The sequence below is a fragment of the Centruroides sculpturatus genome, unplaced genomic scaffold (assembly GCF_000671375.1).
Source record: "Centruroides sculpturatus isolate CEXI.00-Female unplaced genomic scaffold, Cexi_2.0 scaffold12, whole genome shotgun sequence".
In the NCBI taxonomy this organism is placed as follows: domain Eukaryota; kingdom Metazoa; phylum Arthropoda; class Arachnida; order Scorpiones; family Buthidae; genus Centruroides; species Centruroides sculpturatus.
This window is the reverse complement of record NW_019384438.1, coordinates 676,433-691,732: the sequence shown is the minus strand read 5'-3', so window position 1 is coordinate 691,732 and position 15,300 is coordinate 676,433. Positions and strand designations below refer to the sequence as shown.

General features: G+C 31.7%; 1 protein-coding gene across 1 annotated transcript in view; it reads right to left on the bottom strand.

Annotated features, from left to right (window-relative positions):
- Positions 1–15,300, bottom strand: part of LOC111620024 (ubiquitin-protein ligase E3C-like) — a 68,550-nt gene that overhangs the window by 30,520 nt on the left and 22,730 nt on the right. The window contains exons 3-4 of the mRNA XM_023361868.1: positions 4,178–4,231; positions 1,724–1,798 (exon numbers count right to left, since the gene is read on the bottom strand). Coding sequence (XP_023217636.1) covers positions 1,724–1,798; positions 4,178–4,231 — 129 coding nt within the window. The remainder of the gene's footprint in view (positions 1–1,723; positions 1,799–4,177; positions 4,232–15,300) is intronic.

The window sequence follows — 15,300 nt, the reverse complement described above, 5'->3', positions numbered from 1 at the left end:
ATTTACTTGAAATGACAATGTCAAAAATCACTTGGATCAGTTTTTTGTAAGCAACAATCAACACTTTTATGAATGTGAAATTATGCTACTACCAGAAACGATGACAACAGATATTTGACCAAAATGGTCGATATATAATTCAATAAAATATTTATTATAAAAATATTGTTTTTTTCCCCACAGGAAAAAATGAAATTACTTTCCAAACAACCCAATAATTAATAATAAAACTATTTTATTATTTTTTTCTCATAATACGATTTCATTAATGCTGTAAGGCATTTTGAACATGTGACTGATGCAAATGATTGCATTGTAAGGCGTTTTGAACATGTAATTGATGCAAATGGATTGCAATTGAACAAATGTTGTGAATGAAAACCTTTTGCGTGTTTCCATTTTGTGTTTCTTGTTCTTCATGCGCCATTTTATCGCCTAGTGGTAAAAATTCAAACTAAATATTTTTTTGCATTTCCTTTTCCCCATGGTCCATATAACATATATACCAAATTTCATCAAAATACATCCACAAGAACAGGCTCTAGATAGGTCTGAGTAGCACAACTTTAATTATAACCACCCTGTATTTATTTATTAATTTATTTACAATGGTTTTTCTGCATTTCTCAGAGCTAACAACAACTTTCTTGATGGCCTGCAGAAAAAAGTTTCCCCACCACTACTCTAATACATACATGACAGGTAAAGAGTAACTGTATCAATAACAACACACTATTTTTACAATAAATGTAAAATGTTAATTTTGCATAATTATCAAGTTATATATAGATTACTAATTGACATCTTTTAATAATTTTCAATAACTTTTTTCCTAGCTACATCATTCATCTTATGTTTTTATTACTAAAGATTATTTGTTTATTCATAAAACATATTAGTATACAAAAATGTCTATTATGTTATGAAACTAAATTTTAATCTTTTCATAGAAAAACAAAAAATGAAAATAAACACACAAATTTAAAACTACTCTTGCAGATAAATGAGCTTTCTGTTATGAATGTTTTCAGCCTACTTCAGATGAAACCTTATACCCCGTTCGCACCGAGCATTTCAATCTAGATTGTGACTAAGGTTGGAGAGAGTTCCGTGGTGCGAACGCTCTCGACCATTTCAATCTCGACTGAAACGAGGTTCTATCGCAATCGACTGGAGAGAGTTCATGGAACTAGATCCAGTCATAAGAGAGATCCCACAATCCCACGCGCACGAGAAAATACAAGATGGCTGCGGAACACGTGTCAGGCTATCGACAGAGAAATAAAAAAGACAGCTGGAGAGATGACGACATCTGTCTATTATTAGATGTACGGCAAGAAAAAGTATTTATTTCTAACCAAAACTTCCATTTTGTTTGTTGGTGTTTGTGACTTACCGCGTACTTACGTCAGTTTTATGATCGCATGTAATAGCCAGGTTCTTCTCGAGCGGACTGCCTGTGCGAACAGCACGACGTTCGACTAGCGACAGTCACAATCCAGATTGTGGGTAAATCGAGATCGAAGTGAGTCGTGGATTGTGTGCGAACGTAGTATTAGATAACCAGAAGGATTTGACTTTTGAACAGTTCACCTGAAGAATGTCTTAGAAATAGACCAAAACTGTTCACCACAACAGAAATCTCACTTATCTGCAAGTCCAGTTTAACATTTGTGAGTTTATTATCAGTTAAAATTGACTTAAATTAATTACTTTCACTCACATTATGCTTTCTACTTAGACATCCTCTAACAAATGCCTGTATTTTAATAGCAGCAGAGATTTTCTTTCGGGTAATCTAAATAAATATCAAATTGAAAAACATCATAAACCACTTTACTATACAATTTAAAAAGCAATATAAAATTTAAACCATTTAAAAGAATCTTTAAATCAACATTCATTTTAAGTCAGTGGTTCTCAACCTTTTTTGTTGATGTACTCCATTAGCCCATTAGTTGTTTCTCAAGTACAGTACCCCTTATATTTTTGTACGTAAATTTATAATTACTGCATTAGATGTATACAGCCCTTATAACTGAGCGCCATAAAAAAAACTCTAACTATAACTAAAAGTAGATTACTTATTTTACGTAAATATTAATCAATTTAAACAAGTACAGTACATATATTTATTTATTATTATTTGATAAGTATATTATATAAAATCACAGAAGTCATTTCAATACATGCATAATTTACATTTCCTAAAAATAAATAATTATAATTAACGATAAACAAAATTTAAATTATTCTACAATAATTTCTAACAATTTAATAGGATATTTGTTGCAATAAATCTTCAGCAAGTTTTTTCAAAATTTGGTTCTCATGCATCAGCAGACAACAAATGTCTGCTGATGCGTCAAGCCTGTCTCTTTTTTAGTTTTTGTGTCACAGTATTTGGCACAAATACATTGTTAAAATGGTAAAAGATGGATGTGCCACTTCTTTAATCCTTACAACTACACCAGACCTTGCATAGCTTTTAGCTCCATCAGTAAAGATGTCAATGAACTTTTTCCAATCTATTTCATTACTTTGAATGAAATCATCGATTTTATTGAAAATATCAAAACCTGTAGTTGTATTTTTTAGGTTGTCACACATTAACAAATCTTCGCAAAGCTCATCATTGTACTGATATTTCACAAAAACTAAAAGTACTCCCAATCCACTGACATCGGTGCTTTCATCTATTCTAAAATTAATGCTTGGTTAAACCAAAATTTTACTAGACTACAGGTTTACTCGGCACTAATGGCACAAATAGACAGGTAAATCAAGTGGATAAACAAGTTGTTTGGACTTTAAAAGTGAAATCAGTGTTCATACTGGGATATTTTAAAGCAAGTTTTTGTCATTTCTTGTGTTAATAATTTACAGCAAATTCATTAACATATGCCATTTTATAATGAAAGTTAGATGTACTCCTTCGATTTACGCTCGTACCCCCAGTTGAGAACCACTGCTTTAAGTGAAAATATTAACACTATTCATTCACTGTTTAAAATATAATTAATTAATAAATTAATCCAAACATATTTTTTATTAATAAAAATAATGCATTAAGATTTATTTAGAAAAAGTTATGAAATTAAATTATAATTTATGTTTGATTATTTTATAAAACTTGGAAAAATTCTTTAAGTAATAAAAATATGTATCCAAACTAATTATTTGATTATTTAATTTTAAAAGATGAAATTTTTCAGGTAAACAAGCGGAATTTTTTAATTCAAACAAAATAAACAAAATTATGTTGCTTTAACTTGAGATAATATCTAATCTTTACACATAATGTAGAAAATTATAATGTGAGAGTAGATATAAAATTATTTTAAGAAGTCTAATTATTCGTCATTGAAAAATCTTCATTATTATAACAACTTTTGAATGCATATTATTTTTAAACTTGAAAAATACAATAGATAACCCTTCAAAATATATTATTAAAAAACTGGAACACTGAAGACTAATACTTTGATATTTTTTAAAAAGATTAGATAATGTATTTTTTTGAATATTCATCAGGGATCACTTTATATAATACTATATGTGTTCAACTGATATTCTTTCCCGATTTATGTCACCAACATTAAAATTACAACTGTGATCATTTGCAATAATTACAAGTAATCTTTTAAGTTTCCTGTTACATTTTTCAGAGTAATTATAATCTGTTTTGATAGCATCTGATGTATTGTGATTTTTCAGATTGTAGGAGTAACATCTACATATTATTCAAAACTAACCGAACTTTACCAAAAGTTTTTATTTTCATAATGGAACCGATTCAAAATATGCAATGTCCAACTTTTCAAAATTTAAAAATAAGGACCACCCTAATATGTTTTATCTTTCATTTATTATTGTTACTTAATAAATTACTGTATAAACATTTCCAGCCATTACACTGGCTTTCTCTGGCATAAAACAAATATAAACAAACACAAAAATTAAATAAATTATTTTACAAGAATTATTTAAAGATAATTTAATGTAAAAATTCTATTATTTTCTTCAAGATTTAAAATTTTTTCCTTAGTTGAAAATAAAGGAAATTCCTTTAATGATTAATTTAATTTAATATTTCCTCCTATTATTACAATCTTGTGCATCAGCTTAGATATTTAAAATCTTGAAATTTAAAAGAATTTTTAACAAAAATGTTTACCTCTCTTTCTTGTCTTTCAAGTGCTGCTTTTCTTAATAATTCTTCTCGGGGAAGCTATTAATATATTAATAAAATATTTTTTAAATATTTAATACACATATGAGATAATTTTTAGCAAAAGAAAAAATATATATATAGAAATTTATGATTCTTATTAATTACTATATAAATGTGAATTTAATAAAACTCATAATTGTTATAACTTATTAAAATACATTTAAATTTTTCTCCACAGTCTAATGTAAACCAAATTTTAGTTTTAATAAATCTATAGTATGAATTCTTTAAATTCAATATAAACATAGAAATAGTTTGAATCAAAATCTTATTAAAATTATTTTTCAAATAATCATGAGTATAAGTTCTGAAGAAACTGCAAATATAAATATAAAACTTCAACAATAAAAATTTGTAATTATAAAGGTTTATATGAGTAAATTAAAAAATAGCTATTGGTTTTTCTCAAAGTAAAAGTTATCATTCAAAAATACAAATTATTATTATAACACATTACCACCACATCCTTGAATACTGAATTTTGAGTTGCAAAGCCACTTTAATACTGTGTTTACATTTTATTTGCTAATGACATTAATTTATAAAAAAATTATGAAAAAATATAAATATATTTTTTTCTTTTCATAAATACTAAGTTTACAATCATCACAATTAGGGTTTCTCAAACGGGATTCCGGGATCCCAGGATCCCGGTTGTTTTTTTAACCCGGGAAATATCCCGGGAAATCCTGCAAATTTCTTAAAAATTCACTTTTTTTCTTATTTTGTGTTAAGTTTGAGGAATTTTGCAAATAGAAAGCATAATTAACTCATTCACTGTCAGAATACATTTGTATTTATTAATTTTAAACCTACCTATTAGTTTTTTTTTAAATTTTTGCTCGTTATAGCATGTCACAAATGGTCAATAATCAATATATAGCTTATTTGTGGCAGGACTATAAAAATTCTTTACTTGTCATATCTGGAATAATTGTGCTTATGCTGTCTTGAGTTTTAACCATGCTCAGTAGCTTCAATACAGTAAATGCCTGACACCAGATTGTGCAATTGGGCAAGGATACAAACGAGTACAAAGTCTGCAAGTATGAAGTTTTTCTTCATAAACCTGATTATTAAAGCCAAATGAATTGCCGAATTATCGAGCTCTGAATAATCGAATCGAAATAAATCGAAGCTTGATGCCGCTATTAAAGCAGCCAAGGTAGACAAATCAAGAATACTAGAGAGCGAAAGAAGTACTACAATCTCAAAAACGAACTTGAAATCTTCCAGGCTACAGGTGAAAAAACACATAATATCTGTCTTCTCTTAAATGCATTAAACACTATTCCAATCACATCAATTGAATCGGAAAGGGCATTCTCGGTGGCAAGACTTTTCATTACTAAAATAAGAATTAGAGTGAGTTATCGGAGTATTGACCATCTTTGCTTTTTAAAATCTTATAAAAGTTTGCAATATTTTGTATTATATTTTATTTAAAAAACGAAAATTACCTTCTAAATTAGAAGTTCATTTTTTTAATTTTTAACTCAATTCAAAACATTTTTTTTGTTGTTGTTGTATGCAGTTTCCAGCAAACTTTAATTAATTTTTTTCTATTTGTGAAAATTTCTACGTTATTTAAAGGTAATTTTTATTATAGGCCTATAGACCTAACACAGCATTATTAATATGATTTTGGAGGTTACAGAACTTTAAAATTACTTTAAAAAGTGGAAAATAATTATATCATTTGATTTCAAGATATTTTGTATACCTTAAAAATAATTAATTCTATCCCGGGATTTCGGGAAACAGTTCACTTTTATCCCGGGATCCCGGGACAAGCAAAAGACCGGGAAATGAGAAACCCTAATCACAATATAATGTTTTCAATTCAAAGTCTTTTTAAACATTTTTAAATTTCTAAAAATCCTACCATAACTATATATATATACAGGTATAGGACAAAATAATAGGAACACCCCTTTCGAAATGTGTTGTACTTCGACCGTCCAATTCACCCTACCACATGTTGCAACAGTCTGCCATCCAGTGGGGATGAAAGGGAAGGTATCAGTCGAGCATTTGGCGATGTGACAGTTGCATGAGAAAAATTCTGTACCCAGAAAAGTGCCATTATGTCCAACCTGTCCGACGTGCAAAGAGGCATGATTATTGGAGTTTGCCTCGCTGGAGTGTCCATGTCTAGAACAGCCAACCTTATGGGTGTTTCAAGATCCACTGTGTCAAGGGTTATGACAGCCTACACAAAACTGGGAAAGGTATCCTATACGAAACAGAACAGTGGGCGAAATTTGAAGTTGACCGACCAGGATAGTTGAGCGTTGAAGAGAATAGTCACCCAAAAAATGTAAAACTATACTGCAGCAGATAACCTCTGAGATGAACACCCATCTCCAGAACTCCGTATCCATCAAAACTATTCAACGGGAGCAGCATGCTGCGAGAATTCATGGCTGAGTAACCATCCCAAAGTCATTAGTGTCGCTGCATAATGCTATGAAGCGACGACAGTGGTGCCAAGACCACCGAAACTGGACACAACAGCAATGGGAACAGGTCATCTGGTCTGACGAATCATTATTTACATTATTTCAGACCACCGGACGTGTGTTCATCTGGCAGACACTGGCAGAAGCATTTCGTGTTGATTGTTTGGTTCCTACCGTAAAGCATGGAGGGGGCTCTGTGATGCTGTAGGGAGTGATATCATGGCATGGCTTGGGCCACTCGTAGTCCTGAGGGAGAAGGTCAGAGGCAAGCATTATCGCAGTATTCTCACAGATCATTTACACCCTATGCTTCATACTCTGTTTCCTGGAGAATGTCCTCTATTCCAAGATGACAATGCCTCTATACACACGGCTCACTGTGTTTAAACATGGTTGGATGAGCATAATGATGAAGTGGAACATCTCATGTAGTGTCCTCAGTCCCCTGATCTCATCATCATTGAGCCTGTGTGGGGCTTTTTAGAGAACAAAGTCTGTGCTTGGTTTCCTCCTCCACACACACTACCTGAACTCGAGACTGCTCTGCAGGAGGAATGGATACGAATTCCCATAAACTTTATTTCTCAATCCCAGTCAGATACAAGCTGTAATTCAGGCCAATGGTGGTCCAACTCCCTACTAATAAATATTCTGCATGTTTCACAGGTGTTCCTATTATTTTGTCCTATACCTGTATGTATGTATATGTGTGTGTGTGTGTGTATATATACATAGGTGTATAAGCTTAAATCTGCTGTTTTTTAGTCAGAAAAACACACGTTTTTTTCTTAGAAAGCAAAAACAAATTTATTCAAAGTACTTTCCCTCACTAGTGACACATTTGTTCCATCTCTCGGGCAATGTGTGGATACCATGCCAAAAAAATTTCTTCTCTTTTGAGGCAAACCACTCATCAAGCCATTTTCGGACGTCTTCGTAAGAATCGAAGTGCCGCTCAGCAAGCGCGTGGCCCATCGATGAAAAGAGGTGATAGTCGGAAGGGGCCAGGTCTGGTGAATAAGCGGGATGGGGTAGCACCTCCCAGTTGAGTGTCTCCAAGTAGTTTCGGACCAATGTTGACACATGCGATGGTGCATTGTCGTGGAGGAAAATCAGCTTGTCGTGTCTTTGCTGATAATCCGGCCTTTTTTCACGCAGAGCACAGTGCAATTTGATCAGTTGTTGGTGGTAGCGGTGAGCATTGACAGTTTCACCAGGTTTCAACAGCTCATAGTAGACAATACCCTGCTGATCCCACCAAACGCACAGCATTGTCTTCCGTCCAAAGCGATTTGGTCTTGGGAAAGATGTTGATGGTTTGCCTGGATCAACCCACGATTTCTTGCGTTTAGGATTCTCAAAATATATCCATTTCTCATCGCCAGTTACAATCCGATGCAGAAACGACTTTCTTTTTTGTCTGGCGAGCAAGATTTCGCATGTGTTTTGGCGTCGCTCCATCTGCCTATCGTTCAATTCATGCGGCACCCATTTTCCGATCTTCTGAATCTTTCCCATGGCACGTAGACGCATGGAAATGGCTGGTTGAGTAACACCCAATTGCTCGGCAAGCATTTTTTGCGATTGGGTATCGTCCTCATCCAAAAGAGCCTGCAGTTGATGGTCCTCAACCTTCCTGGGCCGATTTTCACGCTTCTTGTCGCTCAGGTAAAAATTTCCATCTTTGAACTGACGAAACCAATCTCTGCACGTGGTTTCCGATAAAGCTCTGTCTCCATAAGCCTCCACAAGCATTCGATGTGCTTCGGCAGCCGATTTCTTCAAATTAAAGCAGAAAAGCAAAGCTTGCCACATATGCTCTTTTTCTGGCACAAAAGTAGACATGATTACAAAAAAAAATATATGTTGTTGTATGAAATATCTGATGATGTGCACTGATTAATGTTGACAGACATCAAAATCATCAAAAAAACAATATGGCGTCGTCATGGTAACTTAATACGCTCGCTTACGCCATCTATTAGCAAACAGCAGATTTAAACTTATACACGTATGTGTGTATAAGTTATGGTGTATGTATGTATATAGTTATCTGCATCAAATGCATTTTCTGTAATAAAATTTTATTTTATTATTTTTTATCATATTTTATTAGTAGAAAATTTTTCACCTATATAACTTATGTATTGCTCTGCTTGGCCTCAGCCCATGAAATTTTGATATCTTTTCCAAAATCAAGGAAAAATTATGACATCAAAGATTCAAAATAAGATACAATTTCATGAATGTTTGAAGCAGTCTGTACATGTTGTCCAGGAGAATTCTGTGAACGGGATCAGAAACCTACCCAGATGTTGTAGAAAGTAAATGGATAATACAGATTATTTTAAAGTATGTTCTTAAGATGAGTTCTTATCCATCAATTAATTGTCAAGTGTAACATATTGATAACATTGACATTTTCCCATCATTATTCTTTCGAGCCACATGCCAGTGGGAAGTTTCCTCTTCAGTCACCTTTATGACATCACAGCCACTATACTATGTGGCCTACAGGTTTTAACTGTGGTATATGTTAAATTTTTCGTAATATAATGAGGATTAAAATAAATGTTTTATCAGTCACATGCTTCTTGTAGTTTTTGAGATAAGAAATAGTTGCCACTATTTATTGATCAATCCTCAAGTTATTACAATTTTTTATTTTAATACATCTTTTTAATGTTGGACTCAATAATACCAAAATATCCACTAATTGTAGTCTTATGTATTTACCCTGTTTAATGTTATTAGGAAGTTATCATCATCAGTAAATGTGATTCCCAAAGTGATAACAAAAAGCAGTAAAAACTAAATAATGTAATGTAATAATGTTAAAATTATATTATATGCCATATCTTTGTATATTAAGAGGAATACACAAAGAGGTGGCCAAACATAACAGTTTAAATACAGTGGAACCTTGCTTAATGAGCAAAACAAATTGTAAAAAAATGACTTGCTTAATGAGGGACATTTTGCATAACAAGTGACAAGAAGAGGGGAAGTCCCGGATTGTGCACATGCTCCATCAGTCTGTGTTTAGCACTCATTCCTCTAGCATCTTAGTGTTGCTTGAGGATGGCCAGATGACCAAACGGTCAAGGTGGCAGCCTACAGCTCTGAGAGACCTGGAATTGAATCTGGGCAAGTCAAAAAATCCCCAGGAATTTTTCAGGGGGTGGCCCAACCGGATATGTCGGTCCCCATCCCTCACCACCCAGCCGCCTCATTATAGGCCTGGCTGAACTCATAATGGGCTTGCTAAATAAAGGCCCTCTTAAGTGCCCACAGGGCAGACAGAGTTAAAAAAAATATGTCGCTTGTGATCACATATTTTTCCAAACTTGGGTTTACACATTACGTATAAATATCAACAACCATAACCCATTATGTAATAAACACGCCAAACGATATGCCAAATTCTTGGGCTATGTAAAGACTATAATTTCTAATATTTAATTATAGCCTTTACATAATCCAAGAATTTGGCATATTGTTTAGTGTGTTTATCAGGCATAGCGGTGATTTTTGTTTTCTGCAAATCGAATTTGCACTCAGGTTGGTTCATTCCATGCTAGAAGAAAAGATGATGATGATTCATGCTCATTAACAATGTATATTGTATACTTTTCTTTGAATAAATGTTATACATGAAATATTTGAGTATTTTTTTCAGCATGAAACACATTATTGTACAGTAGAGCGTCGATTTTCCGAAAGTCAATCATCCGAAACGTCAATCATCCGAAAGAATTCCAGTCGGCAAATTTAAATTTTCGCCAGTGCTGTGGCGCTTCAATCTTTGGCTATGTCTTGGGCTACTCAAATATTTTACGTTTTTGATACTAAATTAACATCTGAAGTATAATTTTTTATTATTTTTATATTTTTCAATATATTTATTTTGTTTGTACAAAATAAAAAAATAATTTTTAACGATACAATAGTCTTTGTTAGGCTTAACATCGACGAAAATTCAACGCGAAGCGACACGCAACGGAGAAAAATTTCGACATCGGATACGTTAAACTATTTTTTCGTACCTAAATCAGTTATCCGGACAACCCCAGTCCCCAATTGATTCGGAAAATCGACGCTCTACTGTATTTTACATTAATTTATATGGAAAAAATTGTTTCACTTAACGAGTATTTCACATTACAAGTAAGATTCTAGAACAAATTATGCTCATTAAGCGAGGTTCACTGTATAGTCCATAAATACAATTCCACAATTTTTAACATCTTCCAAAATGATAAGACCAAGGAAATTTGTTTCAGCACTGATAGTGTACACTATTACACTACAGATCCAGCAGTTTGGTAAATGCTTGTATATGTAGAAGCCATCACATGTAGCCTCACATAAAAAATTAATCATCATCAATGCACAGTTTGATTTGGCAGTACAATCCTAGTATCTTATACTAATCTAGAACAGTTACAATTAAATAGGAGGAAGCCAAAGTAATCCAGGAACCCCTATAAACTGAATATTTAGAGACTTGGTATTATTGAAATATTATGAATTTTTTAGACTTTCAAAGTCTCTAAAAAAATCCATAATAAACAGCATTGTATCAATTACAGAGGTGTGGACACTCATCTGCTTGGTTATCTATACTTGAAGTATAAGTTATTGTAATGTTTTATAATGCACAACCTAAATTATTAATTTTATATACATGTTTATAATAGCTTATTACACTGTATTTTATTATTTTCACTTTATTTTATTTTCTTATTGGTTAATATTATACAGGGTGTTCCAAAATTCACACAAAATTTGAATTTTGTGCCATTTTGGCGGTAAAGTGTTGCCAAGAAAAAAAAAAGACAGCATGACAGCTGACAGTTTAGGGATAAAAATGGAGCACTACACGAAAGAAGAACACATTTTTACTGATGAGCAATATTTTAAAAATAATGAAGGTTTGGTATCTAGAGTTTGCAAAATTGACAAAATTGTTGCATTTGGGGTTCAGAAAATCCACAAGTAATTGTTGAGAAACAAATGCATCCAGAACATATCACTGGTGTGGATTTTGGGCTGAAGGCATCATCAAACCATTCTTCTTCAAAATTGTGGCTGGTCAGGCAATAACAGTTAATGGTGCTTGCTCAGTTTTTTGTACTTAAATTGCAAGATATGGATGTGGTTTCAACAAGACGGTGCCACATGCCATACAGCCCGAGAAACAATTCAATTACTGCAGGAGTTATTTCTTGGTCGTTTTGGTGATCAGAATTGGCCGCCCAGATCCGTTGCAATTTAACACCGTTGGACTTTTTTCTTTGGGGTTTTTGAAGTCTAAGGTTTATGCCAACAAGCCCACAACCACCCATGCCTTGAAGGAGGAAATTGAGTGCTGTATCAATGAATTTCAGCCACATTTATGCAAAACAATCATGGAAAATTTCAACAAAAGAGTGCATACGAGCCAGAAAAGCCACATGGCCATTTACCTGATATGTATTCCATACATAACCCTATACTGTATACTTTATAAATCAATAAAAAATTTACAATTTTTAATTATAAACCTGTTTTCTCTATCAAAATTACTTCTTGCGTGAATTTCGGGATACCCTTTATTAAAAATTTACACACATTCTATTTGCTTTTAAATCTTCATACCAGTACATACAATTCAATTAACCTGTTTTATGTTCTAATTGAGGAATATCCATTAATTCTTAAGTCAAAAACATTTATTAAAAATAGTTTGCTGATTCACAAAATGTTTTCTTTTAGCATTACAAAATTTGTATTGTTATAAAGAATTTAATTTTCTGCTCATTCCTTAACAACAATATTCAAAATAAACTCAACCTTACTTTAAAATGGCCTTTTTCTGTGTCTCATATTTTTATTTAATAACTATTAATCTAAATAAAATAAAATTTTAAAATATATTCTAGAAGAGAAATATGAGAAATTTTTCATAAAAAGGGCAAAAACCACAATCTAGAATAAAAATATTTTTATTTGTTATGCATTTCTAAAAAGTTATTTATCATAAGACTTTTATAACATTAATTAATGAATAGCCTACTTAACTACTTAAACAATAAAAGAAAACGTTTGTTTTTTAATAAACTCCCTTGGCAACAAATAAGGTGTTGGTTATTTGATTAATTAATTTGCTGAGTACATTTCTGTTCAATACTTAAACAATAACCTTGTTAGAATAAATAAAATAAAAGTTATGCATCTGAACTTAACTTTTATTTTTGGGGTTTTATTTAGTTCTTGTTAGTATTTATTTTGTATTTGTAAAAAAAATTGACAATGACACCTCGGGTTAAAGCGATTTCATATAGGAATTAAAGAATGGTCACTTAAACCTAAGTGTAACTGATTCAAAAATCAGAATGAGTTTTGAACAGATTGGTAAAAGACAAATGTTCTCAACATTGCAAAAGAAAATAATAATAATTGTTGGACTAAATATATAAATGAGATGGAGTTGTGCAGCTATTGTTATGTCACACCTAGAGGTATAAAAGACCCTACAAAACCAATGCAAAAAGAGGTGAAGCTCGTAAGCAAGCTGATAAAGTTCCAAAAGCGAATATGATTGAGAAGCAAGGATTTCTAAACTTCTGGGTGTGATGGTTAGGTGAGTTAGAAAGATTCTTTTGACATTTTTGTAAATAGTTTCATATTTGTCAATTTTTTTTAATAGTTCTAAGAGTAATCCTAAGTTAACTTTAAGTTCCCAAGTGTTGGGAATGTTTTGTACATACCTGTTATTTTGATTTGATAAAAGTATCATCAAATTTTTAAAATTTGTACAGCTTGTTTTTTTTCCTCTCAAACTTGAGTCACAGTTTTGTATTAACCATTGTAAATAGTTTGTCTCTAGAATAAATTTTTAATTTCTTTTGATGCAAAGTCAAATATTTATTTTGGGTTATTTATACATTAGCAGATTATTATTATTATTTTTTGAACATATTCATTCGTGATTTTGCCCATTTTAAAAAAAGTCCAGTGCTGGCACCGGTTGACCCTTGTTTCATTTTTTCTTTAATTATGTAAAGCCACATATTAAGTAATTTTCTGGGCTTTGGAAAAATTGCTGGAGATGTTACATAACTAAAACTTGAAAACAAAATGAAGAAGCCATTTTAAATTCATCTACTCTAAATTTCTGTTTGTTAGGCTCATTTTGTACCCACATTGAGAACATTATAATATGCATACTAGCAAAACTTAAATTTTTTGTAAATATTAATTATTTCAGAAACAAAATATTTTTGAAACTTCAACATTTTGATAAGCATAACAAAAATATAAAATCTATAAATTGATAAAAATAAATATATATATCTTCTAATAACAGAATGGGAAAATATTAAAACACACAAATATTTGTATTCATAGCTCAAAGTTATCCTAAAATATGTAAGGAATTATAAAATTTCATAGAGATATACAGTAATACCCTGAACTTGCGCGATAGGTGGGACTGAGCGATAACCACGTAAGTTGGGGTATAATTTCGCAATTTGTATAAAATCCAAGTCGAATGTATGTAAGTTAATAAATGTTCTTGTTAATCTTATCTCGTCATTTGATTCGTTCACGGTTACAAGAAATCATCACATAGTCTCTCAAGTCTCCGTAGATATAACAAACACAGAAATAAATAACACAAAATAAATTGTAGCTGTGTGTCGATTCTGTGCAACACATCCGAACACGTAAGCTAAACAATAAATAGTGTGGGAAGAGTGAGTAATCAAGAGTTGTGTGGTGCTCAAACAAAAGACAAATCGACGAGATTTGAAAATTGCGTAACTCCAAGTTTGTGTAAGTCGAGGTATTACTATACTGTATAAGTTGTAATAAAACCGTTTTTATTGTTGTTGAAACTTCAAATGAATAGTAACTGAACCTTGACAAATAAAGTAATAAAATAGGGAGACTATCCGATTTTTTTGAAAGAGCGATATAAACTGTTGTTTTTCTTTTTTAGAAGAGACAGTTGCGTATGTGGTGTGGCTGACTCGCCATTGGATGCGTTTCATATTATCGCTGTTTGTACTTTTTTGTCAAAATTACGTGAGGAGACCTTTGGGGTTCCCTGTTTTTCATTTAATCAGTTTAAAAAAGTTATTTCTGATTTTGATTTATTTTTTAAGGCTTAAAGTGAAAATAGTGGTTATTTTTTATGTAAATTTCGGTTTGGGGCGTGGTCTGCCTATTATTTAACCTGTGGTTGCTTGGACTGCTTGGGAGACTATCCGATTTTTTTGAAAGAGCGATATAAACTGTTGTTTTTCTTTTTTAGGTAAGTTTTTTAACCTAGTTGGTTGTTTATTTTTTTAGGATTTATTTATTTATTTTTTTTTTTTCGGATAGTTCTCCCATGTAGTTTAAGTTTTTGTTTTTTCCTTTTGTTGAATTTGGTTTAAAATAATTTTTTGAATTGTGTAATTTTCTATTAATATTAAATTATGTTACTGCAATGGACGGATATAATCTGTGAAATGTGTATATTATTTTGTAATGTTTTTGTATACTTTGTTTTATGCTATATCCCCGCATCAGGGTCTTTGTACCAGAATGCTAAATAAATAAATAAAAATATAA